This window comes from Danio rerio, chromosome 15, assembly GCF_052040795.2.
Source record: "Danio rerio strain M-AB ecotype USA chromosome 15, GRCz13ab, whole genome shotgun sequence".
Classification (NCBI taxonomy): Eukaryota; Metazoa; Chordata; class Actinopteri; order Cypriniformes; family Danionidae; genus Danio; species Danio rerio.
This window is the reverse complement of record NC_141035.1, coordinates 44531209-44547500: the sequence shown is the minus strand read 5'-3', so window position 1 is coordinate 44547500 and position 16292 is coordinate 44531209. Positions and strand designations below refer to the sequence as shown.

General features: G+C 36.3%; 1 protein-coding gene across 7 annotated transcripts in view; it reads left to right on the top strand.

The window, feature by feature from the left end:
* The window catches only part of slc25a36b (solute carrier family 25 member 36b), a 43564-nt gene extending 28055 nt beyond the window's left edge, over positions 1 to 15509 (top strand). For 2 of the 7 annotated variants that reach the window (XR_015509941.1, XR_015509939.1), the window contains 5 exons: positions 4974 to 5074; positions 9781 to 9847; positions 11644 to 11933; positions 12752 to 13452; positions 14607 to 15509. Coding sequence is in view for 2 of the 7 variants with exons in the window: in XM_087284772.1 (XP_087140898.1) it covers positions 4974 to 5074; positions 9781 to 9847; positions 11644 to 11933; positions 12752 to 12945 (652 nt within the window). In the remaining 5 variants the exon portion in view is untranslated. Of the gene's footprint in view, positions 1 to 4973; positions 5075 to 9780; positions 10883 to 10957; positions 11934 to 12751 lie in introns of those variants that run through there. The other 5 variants (XR_015509940.1, XR_015509938.1, XM_087284772.1 and 2 more) reach the window with 3 other exon arrangements.
* The last annotated feature ends 783 nt before the right edge of the window (positions 15510 to 16292 follow it).

The following is a 16292-nucleotide window of genomic DNA, read 5'->3' as shown; positions in this document are numbered from 1 at the left end:
AAAGAATGAATATTGTGTTTGACTCCATCATGAGCTTGGAGGACTGCATCCATACATCTCTGCAATGACTCAAATAACTTATTAATAGTCATCTGGAATGGCAAAGAAAGCGTTCTTGCAGGACTTCCAGAGTTCATCAAGACTCATCTTCAATGCCTCCACCTTCATCTTCTTCACCCGAGACATGCTCAATAATGTTCATAGCTGGTGAATGAGCTGGCCAATCCTGGAGCACCTTGACCTTCTTTGCTTCCAGGAACTTTGATGTGGAGGCTGAAGTATCCTGCTGAAGAATTGTCCCTCTCCTGTGGTTTGTAATGTAATGGGCAGCACAAATGTCTTGATAACTCAGGCTGTTGATGTTGCCATCCACTCTGCAGATCTCTCACATGCCCCATACTGAATGTAACCCCCAAACCATGATTTTTTCTTCACCAAACTTGACTGATTTCTTTGAGAATCTTGGGTCTATGTGGGTTTCAATAGGTTTTCTGCAGTATTTGTGATGATTGGGATGCAGCTCAACAGATGATTCATCAGAAAAATCTTTTTTTTTTCTTAGAGGTTTGAGAAGCAATAAACAGTTTTTAATAAAAAACAAATTAAATTCCATTTTTAACAATATGACAAAAATATTCACAAAGCACAAAATTTTTCCCCCCAGATCATTAGATATTTATTTTATAGACGCTTTTATCCAAAGTGACTTACAAATGATTGAAAGGAGATAGTTAAGCCAGGGCTCAACAATAAGGACTGCCCGATGGCCCGGGGCCAGTGTGAGAGATGCTCGTGACAGTAGACAGAATCGTTACTGGCCCGATCGGGGCAGTGCTGCCTTGTCACTAAATTTTATTAGACGGCAACATGACCGCAACATCAAATTATGAGGCTAAAGGAAATTTCTGTTTCTCACTATGTGGATACATTTAAATGGGTACAGCATGACGAAAAAAATGAAGGTCGTGTATTGCTTAGTTTGCCGTCACTTTTAAGTCAGCCACCTTTTGTTTTGCAATAAAATACCTGCACGTTTTCCATACTGCTATATTTTACTGCTAAATATTTTAACATTTTTCAAATATTAAAATTCTACAATTACTGGCATTACTTTCATTCTTTCATTTTCTTTTCGGTTTTGTCCCTTTATTAATCTGGGGTCGCCACAGTGGAATGAACCGCCTGACATTATTTCGTGACACATTATTTAATATATGTGGCTAACTTTTTTTATTTCTTTTATGGGGCCAGTGAAAATTTTAGCAGAGCAAGTAAAAATCTGAACCACTGGTCCAATCGGGCCAGTAGAAAAAATCCTTAGCGTTTAACCCTGTAAGCGTCTGCTCATCAAGCCAGGCCTTTAAATTTTCTGCCACTACAGGATTAAAAAGTTTATAAACTGATATCCAAATGGGTCATTTCAGCTTTTAGACAAGGTGTAGCAAACCACAGTCAGCTCTGAGAAAAGCAACATCGCTTAAACAGCAATTAAACACATGAGTGGACAAGATTAAAGCTCTGTATAGACATGTTTTACACGCATGCAGCCAGGATAAAGCATTTGTCAAATGAAGCAAACATGATAGATCAGTGCTAAGCGATGTTGGGTCTACTACTAAAAGGCCAGCTTATGCAAACCTGTGTGCTGTGCAGGCAGGAAGGCGAAGAGTGTTTAGAGAGTGTTTTTCTGATGGAGCAGCCGCTGGTCACCATGCATCAGTTAACAACTTTAGGACATTTCATGTGCAAACATTTGCGGTTACAGGCAAGGGGCTTTAAAGGAACATCTTGTTCTTGTGAGCAGTCTATTTAGAAAAAAAGAAAGTTTCAGAAGGTCGCTAGTTAAATTACGTTGCATTATAGGATTTGGCAGCATTGCATTTTTCCCTTTTGAAAAACAAAATCATGCTTTGTTTTAGTCGTTGTGTTTGGAAAATGAACAATTGTTTCCAGTTGGCCTGAGATTAAATATCTAACCACTGACTGGAATAAAAGCCCTCTTTAACTATAATGAAGTTGATTATTTATATATTAGTTTCATATAATCTTTTATATAATAGTCATCTTGAGGCAAGATAAATGGTAATATGTTTGCTTCTTTAGTTTTCCAGTGGGGTAATCAAGATTTAAAAACTCAAATTTATTAGATTAAAGGTGCCATAAAATGGCAATCTGGATACACCTAGTAGGCATAGCTGAAAAAAAAAAACAAGTTCAGTTCATAGCATACCATGGCATGACCCTCAAATACTATGCTTTCCTTGTTTTCATGTAAATCCTCTGTGTGTCAAATTCTGGTGAAAAATAGCCCGATTAGAACAAAATACAGACTGACAATCTACACTGAATTATTAATATGCACACCCCAGGCAGCGTTTGATTGGCCACAGCATTTCCTAGTAAGATTACCACAATGATATTTTCCCCCTTGCTTTCAAGTTTATCTAAATTTGTATTATACTTGCTTTGTATGTTGGACTCTTATTTTGAAAATGGGTCATGCTTTTAAAAAAAAGAGTAAGCAGTTGGATTCGATTCTATATCTATAGCAACAATTATTGCGGTTGTTGGTAACGCACAATGTTACATGTTCATCTCAGCATGATTGTACATTCTTTATAATTCTTGTGTTTGTATTGCATCTTGGTAAAGGAGCTTTCCAGTTGCCATCATAATTACTGACTGAGTGCATTTATTCACTCTACCTCTGTTATGCTGTGTTCACACCAGACGTGGAACACGCGGATAAATTGCGCTATTCGCGCGTAAATAGCCGCGTTAACATTTGAGTTTACTCGCTTCATTCGCACATCAAACCCCGCTTCATTCACATGTCAAATTCACTTCAGAACAGACGCGGATTCGCGTGATGGGCAGGGCTTCTGTCTGCCCGAAGATTCTAGCTTCATAGCTAAATGGCTAACATGGATTTTATGAAGAAAATAACTGTGTTTATGTGCTTTATAAAGACTGAAAAACAGCGTCGATACGTTTAGGGTCGTGTCTGAGTCCACTACATTCTTTTAGAGGTGCATCCAGCTCTGTGAGCTCATAAACTCCTCCAGAAACTGAACCTGGATGACGGAGGCTTTCAGCAGTGCCTCTGACTAAGCCAAGCTGAGTTTGATGAACTGTTGTCGGTGAAGGCTGGAGGATTTCCCTCGAAACAACGACAACAGGTTCTACTTCACAATCACGCCCCCACAAGAGCAAGCTTCTGATTGGTTAATGCGGCGCGAATGTTTGCTGAAGTTCAGATTTTCGAAATCGAGAGATTCGTGCGAAACGCTCTTTTAACGCGTCAAAATTCGCCCCGCGCCATTCGCGCAATTTGCATGATTCGCGCCGCGCCATTCGCGCGTATCACGCCGCAGGATGTCTATTCGCGCATTTGCATTAACTTAACATGTAAATCACTTGCGCTTGACGCGCGTGCCACGTCTGGTGTGAACGCAGCATTATGCTGTTATGTCTCCTAATAAATTATATAAAAGTATATTACATTATAATAATATAAGATAATGAGCAAAGTTCAAACAAAATGCAAACAAAAGAGCAGTATGGAAAGTGTGCTGGTATTTTATTGCAATTCTAAATTATTTTCATAAAAATAGTTTGCCAAACTGACGACAACTTTTTCTTTTTTTTCTTTTTTTCTTATCCAGTTTCTTAATTTTGTACACATGTAATTGGATGCTTCCAATACTTTAGAAAGAGACGTTTTCTTTTACCCTCATAGTTTGATGTTGCAGACATGTTGCCATCTTTTCGCTGTACTTGTGACCAGGTTCCGAAAAATAATAACGCGCTCATCGTTACCGGCCGATAGGGGTCAGTAGCAATCCTGTCTACTGTCCCGAGTGTCTTTCACACTGGTCCCGGGCCACCAGGCAGGCTTTATTGTTGAGCCCTGCACTCTAAAGAGGCATGGGGTGTTTTTGTTAGTTTAATGTGTACATTGTGAAATGTAATTCATATGTTTTAATAAGGCAACATACACTAAATAAACTGCTGAATAAAAGTCTTCTTTTTTTTGCATGTTTATACATTTGTTAGAATATTTTGAGACCAATGAAGTGCTGCTGGAGCATCAGAGCAGAGCTCATTATTATTCACAACCTTTTCAAGTATGGTCAAAATCAATTATATCATATTATCGCCAATTAGTCCATTTGTTGGACCTCTGTCATGCTGTTAAAAGTCTTCAAATAAATTTTATAAAAGTCTTTTGTATTGTATGATTAGTATTTGTTAGCTGAAATGCTAGTGAATTTTTTTTTGTCCGAACGCAAAATGCAGGATATATGGATTATAAATTTATTTCATGCAACTCCAAAGAGGCATGAGGTGTTTTTGAAGGTGTCTTTTTGTAGTTTATCGTGTATATTGTGAAATGTGCTGCATATGTTTGTAATGACAGTACAAACACTGAATAGTAGACCCCTGAATATAAGTGTTTTTTGTATGTTTATACATTTGTTGAAATATTTTGAGACATCTGAAGTGCTGCTCGAGCAACAGATCAGCTCGTTAATATTCACGACCACTCCAAATTTGATCAAAACCAAGCATATCATATTATAGCCAATTGCTAGATTGGAAATGAACCTGTAAAGTCTTTTTTCTAAGCAACATTTCTTGTATTTAGATAGAGAACAGGTAAACGTATAGTATTAATTTAATTTTATGCCACCCTAATCTAATATGAGTTGGTCTTTTGCCTGTTTGGACTAGCAAATGAACAACTTCCTTGCCGCTAAAGTGGTTTTCTATTCCCAACTGGTTAAACAAGTCTGGTGAAGATGATATTAATCAGATCATTACATGTTATTGTACACACTGTGCATTGTGTGCCTTAAATAGTTTTACTTTATCTGGTTTGCTGCTAGGTCTCCCTTACTGACCAAAGTGACCAGTGTGCTTTACATCAGGAGGGAAGAGTTATTCTCACATGTGTCCTGTTGTGTTTTCAGGGCCATTTATTTTGCCGCCTATTCCAGTGCAAAGGAGAAACTGAACTGTGTGTTTGAACCAGACTCCACAGGCTTGCACATGGCGTCTGCTGGGATTGCAGGTAACTTAATTTATATACATGCATATAAAGGAAAACATTTTGGGACCAGTAAGATTTTGTGTGTTTTTAGATTAATTAAATGGTGATTGTTTATTTGATTTACATATAAAATAACTGTAAAATTGTAAAATATTACTTTAATATATAAATAAAAAATATTACAGAATTTAGTTTAAAATGCAATTTTATTTGTTTGATTTGAAGCAGAATTTTTCTGCATTATTAGTCTGATTTTTAGAATTAAGTCATGATTGTTTTAGTAATGATTCTTATAAATGTTCATAGTTTTTCACAATTATCTTTTTCAAAACCTTCTGCTGCTTCATAGACAAATGTGATGTATTTTGCTTTTATGATTTTTGGATGAAAATAATTTTAATTTTATTTTTTAATAATAACAAAAAAAGTTTTTCATTAAAAATGTCATTATTTTTCCCCGTGACCAAGTTAACCTGTTATTGATCAGTAAAATGTAAACGCATGTAAAGTTTAATATACATATTATGATTTCTAAAGGATCATGACACTGAAGGCTATGGTGATGATGCTAAATATTTGCTTCAAATCACAGGATTAAACTATGTTTTAAGCTACATTCAATTAAAAAACACTTATTTTAAAATGCATTAATATGTCATGTATTTTTAATTTTAAAAATTGTAAAAAAAAAAAAACAGAATATACTACTTTTAAAATATGTTAAGTGTACAGTAGTAATGTATGTGAACATGCAATCCCACTGTATCCTGTTTTGCCTGCTCTGATGGGCTTAAAGTAAATGAAATGTCACAAACACTCAGTAAATGCTCAGCCAGACGGGTGGGTGGGTGTCTTTGGTGTCTTCTCACCTGTGATATGGAATTTTGCCAAGAAGGATTCAGTGTACTGAACATATGCTGCAGTTTGATTGACAGCTAGTAATTCAAACCTGAGTCACATGGGGAGCCACATTGTGCATTTTCAGTTGAAAACTTGAGCTACGTTAAACATCACATTCAGTGCTGTAAACATGTCAACTGTGCTGTCATTGTACAAGCAAAACAAATGACCTGCTTGTGCAAAGTAGTAAAAAACAGATTGCGGGTTTGAATTGTTAATTAGGATTTTTATTGAATATTGTCAAATTTATATATAAGTTTAATTTCAAGCCTGTCAAACTGTTTTATCACAATAAATAATAATCATTTTAGTCAAAAGGCCTTTTATGATTACTGTACATCAGGGGTGTCTAACTCAATTCCTGGAGGGCCGCAGCCCTGCACAGTTTAGTTCCAACCCTGCTCCAACACACTCACCTGTAGGTTTCAAACAAGCCTGAAGGACTCAATTAGTTTGATCAGGTGTGTTTAATTGGGGTTGGAACTAAACTGTGCAGAGCTGCGGCCCTTTTGGAACTGAGTTTGACACCTGTGCTGTACATGCTTGCTGTCTACAGTAATTATGTCATTTCAGTTTCAGTTTCCTTTATTTTGTCATTCAAAACATCACAATAAAATTGTAATGCAGAACGAAATTACGTTGCAACAGACCCAACAAGAACATTAAAAAAAACATCACTGTTTATCCTAACATGATAAACAAGCTTTTATAATTTCATAAAAATATAAAAATACAGATATCCGCTTGTTAAGTGTGACGTCACGCGAAGCGGCTTCCGGGTCCAAGCGATCTATTCAAATGAATGTGGAGACTCGTGAAATGGTAATAATAAACATTTACAAAGCGTTTTAATACGTTCGAAAATCACGATCACAATATACAGTTGAAGTCAGAATTATTAGCCCCCCTAAATTATTAGTGCCCCTGTTTATTTTTTTCCCCCAATTTCTGTTTAATGGAGGGAAGAATGTTTCAGCACATTTCTAATCATAATAGTTTTAAAAACCTATATCTAACAACAGATTTATTTTCTCTTTTTCATGATGACCGTAAATAATATTTTACTGATTTGATATTTTTCAAGATACTTCTATACAGCTTAGTAACATTTAAAGGCTTAACTTGGTTAATAAGGTTAACTAGGCAGGTTAGGGTAATTAGGCAAGTTATTGTATTACAGTAATTTGTTCTGTAGATTATCGAAAAAAAATTAGCTTAAAGGGGCTAATAATTTTGTCCCAAAAATGTTTTTTTTTTTTCAATTAATAACTGCTTTTATTCTTGCTTAAATAAAACAAAAGACTTTTTCCAGAAGAAAAAAATATTATCAGACATACTGTGAAAATTTCCTTGCTCTGTTAAACATCATTTGGGAAATATTTAATGTGTAATATGAATAAAAAGGGATCATAAACAAATATTTTCTCAACTCAAATGAGTGGCGACTTGGACCTGGAAACAGTATTACATACGTCACCAACATGTCACCACTTTACAAGCGGATATAAGATATAACCTATTTTTAAAAATCTCTGAAGAGAATAACTTAATACTTAAATACCTATTGCATTTGTAATAATAGTTGTAATATTAAGAATTTATGCTAGTTTATATATTTATTGATTTATTATTTTACACTAGCAATCAATAGTGTTTAAGAAATGGTATTATTCAAAAGTCTTATAATGTTTGTGCAATTAAATATAATAAGAAATATTGATGTTTTTAAGTCTCTTCTACTCACTATGGGTGCATTAAAATTACATTATCAATGCAAATTATCACAGTTTAAAGTATATTTTAAATTTTATTTACTCGTGTTGTTCAAAGTTGAACATTTTAGTTAATGCAATGCACGATTTTCAGGATTTAATGTTAAAAATAGCATTCATTTGTCTGGAAATCCTTTTTAATAATGAGAAATCCATCATTAAAAAAAGTGTAGTGTTGGGTCGGTTTAATGCATGTTTTATTTATTGATCTATTCATTTATTTGGAAAAAAAATTACAGTTCTTTTTAAAGTTTTGTTTATGTAGTGCTTATGTTATCACTTTTTACGTTTATTAACATTAAAAAACAGCTTATACTCTGCAAAATGCTTTTCTTACTTTCGTCTTTTATCATTTCTAATCTAAATGTCTAAAGGCTTCTGGATTTAGAATTTTTAAACCAGTACAAAACATCGCCTTCATATTTTCAGAAATAATGAGTCGAAACTAAATGAGTTTTTGTTTAAAACAAGCAAAATAATCTAACAGTGGTGGAAAAAAAAAGTCTTGCTTCAAAGCAAAAACAAGATTAATTTTCTTACTCCATTGGCAGATTATTTTTCTGGTTTTAAGTGAAAAAGTCACATAATTTGAGAGGGTGCTCGCTGCAGAGCCATTTGAGGAGAGGTGAGCTCCAGAGAGGGGGAGCATGAGCTGTCGCTCCTCCTCCTGTAAGCTGTTTTAATGCGTACACCAACCCCACCCCTAACCCTACCCCCAGTGACATCACTCGTAGAAGAAGTGCAAAAAAGGTGGAGCTCAAGCTTAAGCTCCCCCTCTCTGGAGCTCACCTCTCCTCAAATGGCTCTGCAGCGAGCACCACTTGCATAATTTTGACTCATTTCTAAAAAGAATTTTTAGAAAATTCTAAAAATAAATATTTTGTACTTGTCTAGAAAAGGCTTCTTCATTCTGACAAAATGCCAAGTAAGAAAAGCATTATTTGCAGTGTATCAGCAGGCCCGTAGCCAGCCTGGTGAAAAGGGTGGTTCTTTTTCTCAAAATGTGGACCTTTTTTTGCAGTTATTCACCTCATTTTCTATTTAATTATGATGTTTAATTACTACAATAAGTGACATTTAAAGCACAATTTTTTGTTGGATTAGCTTGTTGTGTTCTCCATTTTCGATGTACCTTTAAATGTAAATATTTCCTAAAGATTTATAATCAACAAATATAAAAAAGCTTCACAATTTTCTTCTAGCCTCTCTTGAACATTCATCCAACAACAACAGCCTAATTAGTATAAACAGCAAAAGTCAGTCTAAGGCACTCGAAAAATGTGGAAAAAAATATTAAAAAGCCTTTACTGACATGGCTATTTCTTTAAACTGTGCCTAAACGTTTTGATAACATTTGACTTCATCAGGGTAACCAATGCTTTTTATTATTTTTTTGATGATTTTGATTTTGATGTTTATTCTGATGAATTCCTTACACAAAAAGCACCGACACATTATTTAGGCTACCCCTGAAAACTTTTTAATTGATTTTGGATTTTTATACACAGCCTAATTAGTATTAAATAAAACTTTAATAGGCTGCTTTTGGTGCTTCAGACTTTTTTATTGTTTTTTTTTCTCTCTCAAGAATAAGGTTCAAGGTTTAAAATAAAAGTTAGGCTACTTGTAAAATGTTTTTTTTTTTTTTTAACAACAGTCGGTCAATAGTGAAAGTTGACTTCACTTATGTCATACTGTGCGTTTTCTTAAAACCTTTATTGTGTTACTTCTACAATTTATGATGACACAGCAGTCAAAATAGGTCAAATAGAATATAGTGGCAAAAATTCTGGTCTAATGGCAAATTCTGGACCTTTGTCAGTGGGGGGTAGTTCTTTCAACCTCGTTAATAATTAGAAATGTTTCTTGAATTTGAATTTAAAGCTGATAATTTAACTTTAAACCAGAGCAAAAAGCTAGAAAAAGCTTCTTTTATTAAGAATATTTCGATATTTATACTAGAACAAAAACTCCAAGAAAACCATTTTTGTAGTACAGTGCAAATATCCATATGTGTGTGACTGTTTTAATCTCATTCTCTTCTCCTCCGTTCAGGATTTACAGCCATAACAGCAACCAACCCGATTTGGTTGATAAAGACGCGTCTGCAATTGGATGCCAGGTATAGTAAATACCAACAAATATTCTCCCTGATTCCCCTACTAACTGATCCTGAGTCAGCCATGATTACGTTTACATGGACATCAGTAATCAAATTATTTGTCTTAATCTGAATAAGACAATAATATGATGAGTTGCTTTGTGAATGTTCCTTTCAATTCAATTCACCTTTATTTGTATAGCGCTTTTACAATGTAGATTGTGTCAAAGCAGCTTCACATAGAAGATTATAGTAAATTCAGTTTTCAGAGTTCAAGTTCAGTTTAGTTCAGTTCAGTGTGGTTTAATTTTCACTGCTGAAAGTGCAAACACTGAAGTGCAAATCCATTCATGCGCAGCTCCACAAGTTCAAACCATGCAAAGCCAGTCGCGAGTAAAAAAACTTCACAAATTGGTGAAAGTGAAAGATAAAAACCTCGAGAGAAACCAGCCTCAGTTGAGCACGACCGTTTATAGCTCATAATTCGATTAACGTCGTTACATAACAACACTATCCACGTTTCCTCTGGACTTTCATGTAATTTCAGGTGTTTCATTTTTAATTTGTCGATTTTAACTGCAGTTTGGCACTTTCACTTTCATTCAGGAGCATTTCATGTCTTAATTCGATTTCTGTTTAGTTCGTTTTTGACTTTAGTCAGATTAAGGTAATCAAAAATTGCTGTTTACATGGTAGACTCTTAATAATGTGTAATCGTATTAAAATTATTTGGGGTGTCAAAATGTATTGTTTCTTCAGTGCACCGCGATGCAGATGCGATCAATTCGGTATCGGTTCAGTAATAATCATAACCGGTTATTATGTACTGACATCATTTATCTCATATGCACAATAGCGAGGGAGGCGAGCATTTCCAACTCCTTAAATCTCAGAAACTGTGCACAATTTGACTGCGTGCATGTTTGCTGAATTAGTCTTTCACTTACAATTACAGCAGAAGCCCCTATTTCACTGCGATTGAGAATGAAAGTACTCCATTTCTCTCTCTCTCTCTCTCTCTCTCTCTCAAATTCAAAGAGCTTTATTGGCATGACTGTAAAATAAATCACAATGTTGCCAAAGCAATAACAAAATACAGAACGGTCATATAGATAAAAGAAATATAAGTAGTAATAAACAAACACATATACACACCCACTCACTGTGGGCCCATTTGACCTGCTGGCATGACTTCTCTCGGCTGTTTTACAGCAATACTTCTGGATACAGACACGAGCGCGTGCCTGCAGAGTTTTCTCCACAGCGTCTATCATGGATCAGCTGATCGCCGCTGCTGGCTGGCGCTTATCAGTGTCACGCATCTGTAAAAAGCGCAGCGCGCAAGAGCCAATCGCAGCCGTTTTTTTTTTTTTAAGGTGTGACCAATCGTAGAGGTGTAAGAGAACTAGACAAGGATCAGAAAGCGAGCGGGATATTTATACTTGTTTATATTAATTGTTATAAATGCTTGTGTTGTTTAAAGGTACAGTTAATATATCTGACTGTATTAAATGACAAAATTGCAATACAAATAGTATATAAATATAAATAAATTCATATATTTTAATACAAGAATTCTGCTGTGAAGAAAATATAACACTGTGTATGAAAAGCACTGTCAATGCACCGAGATATCAAATTGAACCGAATCGATGGCATGATAATCGTAACCGAACCGTGAGACCAGTGTAGGTTCACAGCTCTACTGATTATTAATGTCCATGTAAGAATACTCAGTGATACTTTTAACATGTCTTTCATGCTCATTATTCCTGACCTCAATCTAAATGTTGAATTCGATTTGTTTTGTTGCGCAGGAGCCGGGGGGAGCGCCGTATGAATGCTTTCGAGTGTGTGCGGCGTGTGTATCAGACTGATGGTGTCCGCGGGTTTTACCGTGGCATGTCGGCATCATATGCAGGCATCTCAGAGACTGTGATTCACTTTGTGATTTATGAAAGCATCAAACGGCGTCTTTCAGAGGCCAAAGCAGCGACGCACATGAACGAGGACGAGGACAGAGCCAAGAGCGCATCTGACTTTGTCGGCATGATGTTGGCAGCCGCTACATCGAAAACCTGCGCCACCTGCATAGCCTATCCACACGGTGAGCATTGAAAAAGGATGTTAACCACAGTAATTTACCTTCAGAATTGAGGTATTTTTTAATCACGAAGATGCACTAAAGACATGTGCTTGTAGTTGTTGTAATATTTGCTGTAATATTTGTACATTTGAGTCACAGTGGGTCAAAATTGCACTGAGAACATAGAAACATGTTTAGATTATAAATACAGAGCGAGATATTAATAAAGAGAAAATAGATATTAGTAAGTAAATAAGTTCGATGGCCAGCTAGACATCAGTAAGAAGGAGGCGGAGAACCGACAAACTTTTATATAATTTTTAATGAGCAAATAAGACAAACAGACAGCAGCTCCTCACAGAAACTGCCATCAAACTGAAAGTGAAAGTAAAGCTATGTCAGGGCCCAGTCGTCTCTCTTCCTGCACTGGAGTCTCTCCTCCTTTTAGCTTCCAGGTCTCCTTTGTGAGACACAAATCTGGTAACGCCAGATGGGGGGGGGGGGGGGGGGTAATAATTCTGACTTCAACTGTATTTGCATTTTATGTACATCACATTGGTCAGCCCTAGCTGTTTTAAAAGTGCTCCACAAATTTAAGAAACTAAAACAGGGGTCACCAATCCTGGTCCTGGAGGGCCGGTGTCCCTGCAGGGTTTAGCTCCGACTTGCCTCAACACACCTGCCTGGATGTTTCAAGTATACCTAGTAAGAGCTTGATTAGCTTGTTCGGCTGTGTTTGATTAGGGTTGGAGCTAAAATCTGCAAGACACCGGACCTCCAGGAACAAGTTTGGTGACCACTGAACTAAACTAATCCTGTTTTTCTGTTTGGCTCCGCAGAGGTCATCCGTACGCGTCTGAGAGAAGAAGGCACCAAATACCGCTCGTTCTTCCAGAGCCTCAACCTGGTGATCCAAGAGGAAAGCTATCGAGCTCTATACCGAGGACTCACCACACACCTGGTCAGACAGATCCCCAACACGGCTATCATGATGTGCACGTATGAGTTTGTAGTCTACCTGCTGGACGGCTGATCCTGGACCAAATCTTCGCAGTTTTAGTGTGTGTGGGAGGAAAATGTTTAAAGAAACACGTTATGACTAAAAATAAGTTGGCGCCAAGAAAGAAACGTCGTTATTTCTTACTTTTCCTTCCATTTTTTTGTCTGGGTAGAGATGAAATTCGAACAGCACTTCTAGAGCTGAATGTGGATTTATTTCTGTCAGAGAAGCAGTTGTTGTGTTGGCAGGTCATCGAGGGTTTTGTGATGACCATCAAAAGCTTCACACTCTGAGATGGAGACAAACGGGCGAGGATTCACACCGAGGCTCTGTTTTTATCTGGAAACGGTCGGTTTGGTTGCACTTACACCACGCAATATCAATGCAGAAACATCCTACATAGGTGCACGTCCACACATATATGCAAAAAGAGCGTGTTTTGACACTGTACGAAAGAGTGTGTGTGTGTGTTAGTCTTATATGTGTGTGTGTTTTGTTTTTGAATTTAGCTCACACTTATTGTTGACGCACAAAGAAATCATTAAACTAAAGGGTGGGCCATTTATATGGATACACCTTAATGAAATTGGGAATGGTTGGTGATATTAACGTCCTGTTTGCGGCACATTAGTATATGTAAGGTGTAAGGGGGCAAACTTTTCAAGATGGGTGGTGACCATGGTGGCCATTTTGAAGTCGGCCATCTTGGATGCAACTTTAGTTTTTTTCAATAGGAAGAGGGTCATGTGACACATCAAACTTATTGGGAATTTCACGAGAAAAGCAATGGTGTGCTTGGTTTTAACGTAACTTTATTCCTTCGTGAGTTATTTACAAGTTTCTGACCACTTATAAAATGTGTTTAATGTGCTGCCCGTTGTGTTGGATTGTCTATGCAACCTACTTTTCCCACTCTTCACACACTGATAGCAACACCGCAGGAGAAATGCCAGCACAGACTATCAGTATGCGTAGTTTCAGGTGCTGCACATCTTGTATCTTCACACCATAGACAGCACAGATAGTGGGGCCATTCTTCATCAATGGAAACCTTAAGGCTGGATATTTGAAATTGCTACATGATGATGTGTTTCCCTCTATGCACTGAAGCTGGCACTTTCCCTGAGTTTTTCCAGCAAGATGGTGCACCACCACATTATAGGTGTCAGGTCCGAGCTTTCCTAGATGAACTGAAAAGTGGATTGGTTATCGTGGGCCAGTTGAATGGTCTCACAATCTGACCCCCTTAGACTTTTATCTTTGGCGTCATCTGAAGGCAATCGTCTATGGTGTGAAGATACAAGATGTGCAGCACCTAAAACTACGGATACTGAAAGCCTGTTCTGGCATTTCTCCTGTGGTGTTGCTATCAGTGTCAGTGCAACTCTCTTCTCCTACTCATCACAATCCAACACAATAGGCAGCACATTGAACACATTTTATAAGTGGTCAGAAACTTGTAAATAACTCATGAAATAATAAAGTTACGTTAAAACCAAGCACACTATTGCTTTTCCTGTGAATTTCCTAATAAGTTTGATGCGTCACATGACCCTCTTCCTATTGAAAAAAAAATAAAAGTTGCATCCAAGATGGCCGACTTCAAAATGGCCACCATGGTCACCACCCATCTTGAAAAGTTTGCTCCCTCACATATACTAATGTGCCACAATCAGGACGTTAATATCACCAACCATTCCCATTTTATTAAGGTGTATCCATATAAATGGCCCACCCTGTAGTTTAATTGATGACAAAATTACTAATTAAAATGAAATTGAGAGTATTATACTAAAAAAGCCGTTGCAGTGTAACACAATTGTTTTGTGGACATGTTGTCGATCCAAGCAAACACTCAGAGCACAAAATATCTGTTAATTTAAGTAAATAACGGTGATTTGTGGTAGTTTGAGAGTTTAGCTGCTTTGCTAACTGGCTTAGGAAATACTTGCAGCAAAAATGCATACATGGATGTACTTTGAATGAGAACTTAAATGAGAAATATTTGGATATTTTCAGAGAATATGTCATGAATTTAAATTATCATCAGTATTATTAATATTATTATTATGAAGCTTTTATTACAAAATACTGATATTTAATAAAAAAAAAAAGAAAATACCAAAACAAAGAATAAAAATGAGCGTAATTCAGCATATATTTACTGGAAATGGCTTCATTTTGTATGGTTTTGTTCTCAATTTTAAGTGAATTGCTCTTGCTGTAAGGTGTTTAGACAAATACTCCAGCAAATATTTTTGCGGTGCAGACATATGAATATGCAGACATAATGTGAAACTGTTAATGTTGTCCAGTTGTCAAAGTTGATGTTTTCTGTTTCTCTCTCTCTCTCTTTCTCTCTCTCTTTCTCTTTCTCTCTCTCTCTCTCTCTCTCTCTCTCTGTCTGTCTGTCTGTCTCTCTTTCTCTCTCTCTCTTCATGCCTTTTCATTTGTTCAAGAGACCAGTGTGTAATTCTTTCATCAGTGTAATTCTTCATTAATGTTTGGTTGTTTTGTTTACCGTCAGTTTGGTGTGAAGGGTGAATATGACTTTAATATTCATCAGGCGTATGGAAAAATAAATGCAAATAAGAAAACAATAACTTGTACATATTGTTATTCACATTGCTGCTGACTTCCAGTTTACCCAGCAGTGGATAGCGCTGCCGACTCATGACAAGAAAGTCGCTGGTTCGAGCTTCGGCTGGGTCAGTTGGCATTTCTGTGTGAAGTTTGCATGCTCTCCCTGTGTTGACGTGGGTTTCCTCCGAGTGCTCCGGTTTCCCGCACAGTCCAGACCTAAGCTAAATTGTCCGTAATGTACAGTTGAAGTCAGAATTACTTTGAATTTTTATTTCTTTATTTCGTATTACTTTTTTTTAAATATTTCCTAAATGATGTTTAACAGAACAAGGAAATTTTCACAGCATGTCTGATAATATTTTTTCTTCTGGAGAAAGTCTTATTTGTTTTATTTCGGCTAGAATAAAAGCAGTTTTGAATTTTTAAACACCATTTTAAGGTCAAAATTATTACCCCATTTAAGCTCTGTATTTTGTCAATAGTCTACAGAACAAACCATTATTGTACAATAGCCTAATTACCCTAAACTGCCTAGTTGACCTAATTAACCTAGTTAAGCCTTTAAATGTCACTTTAAGCTGAATAAAAGTGTCTTGAAAAATATCTAGTCAAATATCATTAACTGTCATCATGACAAAGATAAAATAAATCAGTTATTAGAGGTGAGTTATTAAAACCATTATGTAGAGAAATGTGTTGGAAAAATCTCCCCGTTAAACAGAAATTGGGGAAAAAATAAACAGGAGGGTTAATAATTCAGGGGGCTAATAATTCTGACATCAACTGTATCTGTGTTT